Source organism: Tupaia chinensis, unplaced genomic scaffold (assembly GCF_000334495.1).
Source record: "Tupaia chinensis unplaced genomic scaffold, TupChi_1.0 Scaffold138910_1, whole genome shotgun sequence".
Taxonomy (NCBI): domain Eukaryota; kingdom Metazoa; phylum Chordata; class Mammalia; order Scandentia; family Tupaiidae; genus Tupaia; species Tupaia belangeri.
In genome coordinates, this window is record NW_006198801.1 from 1100325 (window position 1) to 1107184 (window position 6860).

At 50.3% G+C, this 6860-nt stretch overlaps 1 protein-coding gene across 1 annotated transcript in view; it reads left to right on the forward strand.

The window, feature by feature from the left end:
• The window catches only part of LOC106736349 (kunitz-type protease inhibitor 2-like), a gene marked incomplete at its 3' end in the record, with an annotated part of 45952 nt that extends 39094 nt beyond the window's left edge, over positions 1 to 6858 (forward strand). The window contains exons 2-3 of the mRNA XM_014592933.2: positions 3122 to 3292; positions 6830 to 6858. Coding sequence (XP_014448419.1) covers positions 3122 to 3292; positions 6830 to 6858 — 200 coding nt within the window. The remainder of the gene's footprint in view (positions 1 to 3121; positions 3293 to 6829) is intronic.
• Between the last annotated feature and the right edge of the window lie 2 nt (positions 6859 to 6860).

The window sequence follows — 6860 nt, forward strand, 5'->3', positions numbered from 1 at the left end:
TCCCGCTCTGGTCAAATTGAAATAAACAGATGAATAAATAATAAATAAAAAGTTAAATAAAATAATAAAAAAAAAAGAAAAAGAAAATCACACTGGGCATGTACGAATGCATGCCTGCCTGCCCAGGAGGAGCATGGAAGAGAAGGGATTACAGCGTGGCCAATCCCCCTGGGGTGTGATTTGTCACTTTCCCTTTCACAGTCTCTGTCTCTCCCCAGCAAATGCAAATGCACCTTATGGCAAAAATCTTTTAATAATTATTTATTTAATTTTATTTATTCATTCCTTCTACTTGACCAGAGAAAGAGAGACACAAAGAGAAGTGAGAAAGCAAGCCACCAGGTCCAGGACTAGAACTGTGATTGGCCGTGTGGGTATGTCCAGTGCCTTAACCACCATGCCACTTGCCCCCCTCCCCCTCCCCTGCCCTGGCAAAAACCTTAAAAAAAAAAAAAGAGAGAGAGAGATTTCTGGACCAGCCAGGTGGTGTGGTAGTTAAAGCTGCTGGATCCCACATTGCTGACTAGTGTGGTTCGAGTCCTGGACACAGTGGTCAAAAAACATGCCGAGTGTGTGTGCATGCCCAAAATCCCAAGAAGAGAGTGGAGGAGATGAGATTATGGCATGGTCATCCACTTGGGGGTGATTTCTTGCTTTCCCTCTCTCTCTGTCTCTCTGGAGAATGCAGGTGCCCCATAGCAAATAAAAATTGTTTAAAAGTTTAAAAAACATAGACCTTTCTAAATTCCTTGGTCTACAGTGAAGTCCTCCTTTCCCTTCTACCTTATCCAAGGAACCTGAACATAAAGCAGCTTGCTGAAATTTAAGCCATGTATTCAACGTGTGATGATAGAGAGCTGATGGGAACAGCCATCTGGAGACAGACAAGCTTTCCAGGCCTACAAGACTTGTAATGGAGGTGCCAGCGCACCTAAAGAAAGAGGATTCTGGGCCAGGGGAGGCAATGACCAGCCGTGCAGGCAGAAAAGGATGTGGCGTAGAGGTGAACCATGACCGCGCTCTTGAAGCACATCCCAAGCTGCCCACCTGAGCAGTCTGGTCTGCCTGATATGTCGCGGTGGCCAGAACTTTCCTAGGAGTCATACCGTGAACTTTCCTTACTCTGACCGTGTAGCTTGCTCCATCTGAGCTGGTAGACAGGTTAATGTGAGCATCGATCCTGCTAGACGGCTGATTGTATCAGCACCTGCTGCTCTGCTTTCAGTACCATCTTGTGTGCTTTCCTAGCTTGGACCAGCATCGCTCTGTCTCATCAGCACCCAGGCACTCATGAGAGTGCTTATCTGAGCCCATAAAGATGCGGGCTGGGCCCAGCTTGGTGGCACAGTCTGCTGGGTACTGGACTGCAGTGCTGGAGGCTACACAGCGTACTGCACTTTGGACCCTGTGTCATCCCAAGCACACTGGGTATTGCACACAGGTGCCCAAGATCCTGAGGAGCTTGCAGGCTCGGAAAGGGGGTCATGATGGGAAGACGAGGTCCTGTTGAAGGTGCTTCTCTCACATGTACTTACCCTCTATCATGGAAAAAATAAAGATGAGGGCCAGATTTGGGGCAGTATTGAATTCAGCCCTGTAACTGCAGTCCATCCTTAGATATGTCTATATATTTTCTCTCTCCCTCTGTACACTCCCTCAGGCTTCCGTACCTGCACGTAGCATGTGCCTGACACCCTTAGTTATGAAAAGTCCTACCGTATACTGGGGGTCACCCTGCTTTGTTCTCTGGTGTGGCATCTGGCATCCTCCCTGGCTGTCTTGAGCTTCAGTGGGCCCTCTGTCAGGTTTTTGGGTTTTGTTTTACTTGTGCCAAAGGGCATGTGTGTTCTCAAGAGAAAAGGAGAAAGCATCCCCCCATGGGACCTGGCCACTCCACAATCCCTTCTCCATTTCTCCATCCCCTTGGTATTTGGGGTGCATCTGCACATGTGCCCAGAGTGTTTTTCCAGCTGCCTTAACCACTAGGCCATGGGCTAGCCCACATAGGCGGGAGTTGGAGAGCATCAGGTTTCATGCCCATCGCTGGGACGTATTTTGGGAGACACGACAGAAGCACAAGTCCTGCCCTCTGTACTTCCCGCGATTCCCTAGGTGAATGCCAGCATATGAGCAAGTGCTCAGCGCAGAGGTGCTTCTGTCTGAGACATGTTGAGGGCACCGTGCCAGGCCCCTCCACAGGTCGGAATGTGCTTACGCCAAACAGGCTGAAGCCAGAGGGGTGGTTCAGTGGCCCTGGGCAGACCAGGAATCACATGGTTAGGTCACTCCCTGTCTGGGTTGCTTTCTATCCTTCTGAGTCCAGGAGAAAGGCAGTTTCGGTGCAGGTCATGCCTTCCACACTTATGCTCGAGGGTGCTGAGCTCTAGCTTTTTGGAAGCACATGTTTCTAGCTGGGCTTTTGTGACGTTGTTTTGTTTCCCTTGTGCCAGAGTGGGCACAAGAAACCCCTTGGAACCTAGGCCCATCGGAGGTGTACTCAGACGGGAATCATAATGGTGCTGGAGCCAGACCGGTGACCTGAGTTGCCTTTGGAGCTGGGGGTGCAGACAGGGCACTAGACTGAGGAAGCTTCCTTCTGAGATGTTTGCGGTGATTTGAGTGTGAAGTAGCCTGCTCAGGTGGAGTGGACAGGGAAAGTCAGGAAGGGGTGTGAGGGGCGCGGAGGGCGCTGACGCCACACCTCCCTCACACCCTCACTCCCCCAGCTCTGACCTTGCAGTGCATAAGTTCCCCCTTGACCTGGTGGGATGGATGGCACCCACGGGTCCTGGAGTTTTTGTCTCTTAAGGCCACGGTTCTATACTGGATAGATGGTCCTTGACAATGTACAAAGCCAGGCATGGGGCCGAAAACCAGCTGATGTGCCGTCCAGTGGCTGGCTTGGCGTCTCTATGGCGAAAGGACGTGTCTCCTTCCTCTACAAGGAAGGAGTCGCAAAGCAGGCCCAGTGGCATCCTAGGCTTCCTAACTGCTGGAGTGTCAGGCTCTGGTTCTCCTCCTGGGGACCTGGGGAACTGTGCCTCCTCTTGCAGGTGACTGCACATCCTTTGTTGCCGGACTCCCCACCACGCCTAACAGGGTTTTCTGTTTTGTGTTGCAGACTCCTGCCATGTCTCGAAGGTGGTGGGAAGATGCCGGGCCTCCATCCCTAGGTGGTGGTACAACGTCACTGAAGGGTCCTGCCAGCAGTTTGTGTACGGGGGCTGTGACGGAAACAACAATAATTACCAGAGCAAGGAGGAGTGTCTTAAGAAATGTGCCGGTGTCACAGGTAAGACAGCAGTGGGATTCACTACTTAGAGGTGGTTTGTTAGTTGAGGTGTAGATGCCTTCTGTGCTTCACCGGTTTGTTACAGCCGGATCTGGGGGGTGTTTTAAGAAGCAGAGGAAACAGGTGCAGTGTGAAAGTTCCCATGGTCACGCATTGGTTTCAGTACAGTGTACCCTCCCATCTCCTCTTCCCAGAAAGGGGACACCATGTGTCCTGGCAGAGCTGGGGGAATAGGGGCGGAACTGCGCCTCTCCTGGCTTCCTTTTACTTCTGAGTGCAAATTCCACACCAGGCCAGGCGTAAAGAATGGCTTTCCCTGTTGAGCTGAGCTTCCCCTGCCCCGCCCCACCCTGACAAGGCTGGCCCTCCTGATTTCTGGGCACTGGGTTATTTTTACCACTAGGACAAGTGCCTAGAGTAGCTCACACAAGTTTAGAGGTCAAGTTAAAACGAATATGCATCCTGAAATCCTCCTCCCAGCGCTCACCAGCAAGGGAGGCTGTGGAATCAAGGTAATGACCACCCTGGCAGCCTCGCAGTTTAAATAAAAACCTGAAGCTCCCAACAGCATACACTGGCTCTGAATCAAGTTGTGAGGGACCCTTTAAGAGCTGGTGGCAGGACCAGCAGTAGGCATAATAGCTATGTCGCTAGACTCCCATAAGTGGATTACGGTTCAAGTCCTGGACCCGGTGGCTTAAACTCATGCCAGGCACATGTGTGTGTGTGTGCCCAAGATCCCAAGAGGATAATGGAGGAGAAGGGATTGTGGTGTGGCCATCCTCCCCTGGGGGGTGATTTCTCACTTTCTGTCTCTCTGTCTATCTCCGTCTTTCTGGTGAGCACACACACCCTATAGCAAAAACCTCTCCCCCCCAAAAAAAAACACACCAAGAGCTGGTGGCATGGGGCCGGCAGGTGGCATGGTGGTTAAGGGCACCAGACTCCCACATGGCTGACCATGGTTTGAGTCCTGGACCTGGCAGTTTACTTTCTCACTCCCCACCCTCCCCCTGAGTCAAGTTAAAAATAAAGTTGGGAACCAGCAGTTAGCGTAATGGCTATGTCGCTGGACTCCCACATCGTCGACCACAGTTCGCGTCCTGGACCCGGTGGCTTAAAACTCACGCCGGGTGTGTGTGCGTGCATGCCCAAGATCCCGAGAGGAGAATGGAGGAGAAGGGATTGCGGCGTGGCCATCCCCCCTGGGGGGGTGACTTCTCGCTTTCTGTCTAATGTCTCGCTCTGTCTGGCGAGTGCACGTGCCCTATAGCAAAAATCTCTCGAAAGAAAGAAAGAAAGTTAAATAAAATAATTATGATTTTTTCTTTTTAAAAATAATTATCTGTTTGTTATTATTATATATTTTTAAAATTTGACCATAGAGAAAGAGAAAGGTAAAGTGAGAAAGCAAGCCACCAGGTCCGGGACTTGTACTGCATTCGGCCATGTGGGAGTCCAGCACCTTAGCCACTGCACCACCTCCTGGTCAAATTAAACAAACAAACAAAGTTCAATAAAATAATTCTTTAGAAAACAAACAAACAGAAAGAGCTGGTGTCCATGAAGTGTCGAGTGTCTGGAGACTGAAGGTTTGGCCTTCCACATCTCTTAAAGGTTCTCAGAGGCACTCCCCCAATATCCATGTGCGACCTTGTGCTTCTTTTCTTGGTACTGAGCGTTGGCACTGTGGCTCCAAATGATGAATCTGTAATGGGGTGCCCTGCTGCCCCCAGGGCAGCGCATTGTTGGCTGTAGGCCTGGCCTGTACCCTGCGTCCTTGTTGGCTTTTACAGTTTTCTGTCTCACTGTGGGCTGTCATCCCTCGGCTTTGAGCTACACATCCAGCAGTCATACACATTTATTGACGTGTGTAAATAGGGAGAAACAGCAGTAGCCTTGGCTGTGACTTGAGGTCTGATACACGGTACCCGAGACAATCCCAGCAGTGACCAGGAGCACCTGGAGGAGCATTTCCGTGAAGTCTGTGTGCCCAGAGCCTAGCAGCAGGAGCCAGCAAGGGTGGAGAGCGAGGTCCTAGGCATTGTATTTAGAGTCTGCAGGGGTAACCAGCAACCTCACCACATGTGACTCTGAGATGACTCTGTCGTATTTTTCCATCAGCTGTGATTCCAAGTGAGGGGTGGATTTAGAGGAAAATATTTTTTTGATACTTCTTTTGTCCTGTCCTATACAAAAGTTAATTATAGAGGACAAAAGCCCATTTGGGCCCTCCTTATCAGAGGAGTTGAAGTGTTGTTAACACAAGCAGTAGACGGGCATTAAGACAGGACATTGCTGCAAGGGGACATGGCTGTTGTGTTTTGCTGGAAGAAGGCAGGACTGCTCTCTCCATAGAGGTGGTCCAGAGGCTGGCCCTTGTCTCGAGGTCCCAGAATGCTCATTTGTTGGCATCTGATAATGGATCTGGGGTGTGTCTCCAGAGGCTCTCCTGTGAGTCTGTAAAGAGCTAAAAACTGCCAGAGCAGCTAGCGGCTGGAGTCCTATCCCAGCTCATCCTCTGCCAGGCAGGCAAGCTCTGCAGGAAGCCAAATGAGAATACCAGTTTATTAATTTATAGCAAGAACCAGAACCACCCAGGGGACCAGCCACTCGCATCTCTGTGCCTGCGCCTTGGGTGCATGTAGATGATCCTCTTAGCCAAGTTGCCAGAAGATTGCTTGATAGAGAAAGAGGAAGAACAAGGGGAGCTGGTTTATGAGGTGACTGTTTAATGGCATCAGGTTACACCAGGCCCCCCCACCTCCCCACCCCTGCATCCCAGAGACCAGTGCAAAGCAAGGGAGCCAGGCTTCCCTCCCTCCTGGCTGGCTCCACCCTCCCACCCCCTTAATTGTTAAGGGGAGTGGATAAAATTACATAGTGTGAAATTTACCACTTTAACTGTCTTAAGTGCATAGCTTAGTGGGTATTAAGTACATTTATACTGTTTTATGCCCTCTGGACTTTTTAATTCTTTAGATGAATTGATAAAGTTAAGTGGGTATTTGCCCCAGGAAGCCTTTGTTGTTTTTGAGAGATTTTGGGCTCAAGGAAAAGACAGGCAGACAGAAAGCAAAAAATCACCCCCAGGGGAAGGCCACACCTTAATCACTTCTCCATTTTCCTCTCGGGATCTTGGGCATGCACGCACACGCACCTGGCATGAGCGTTAAGCTTTCGGGCCCAGGACTCAAACCACAGTAGACTACATGGGAGTCCAGCTACATAACTGTTATGCCATTTGCTGGTCTCCAGCCTTTGTCTTTTTAAAGTCGCTTTGCACATCTTTGCTCTGATGCCCTACAAGTTGATCTTAAAGTTTAATCCTCAAAAGGCAGACTTGGTTCCTATTTCCAGAATGTGGTCGGCCTGTCACCTGCACATTCAGTGGAGGTGACACAAGAAGTGGGAGTTGCTATGAGATTCACAGGGGCCCTGTGTAGACCCCTGTGACTACTCAGATGTGGCTTGCTTTGTTTTCATTGGCCAGTCTAAGAGGTGTGCTTTCTCACTGTGGTGGTTTTCTCCTTGCAGAGAACGCCATCGGGGATCTGGCCACCAGCAG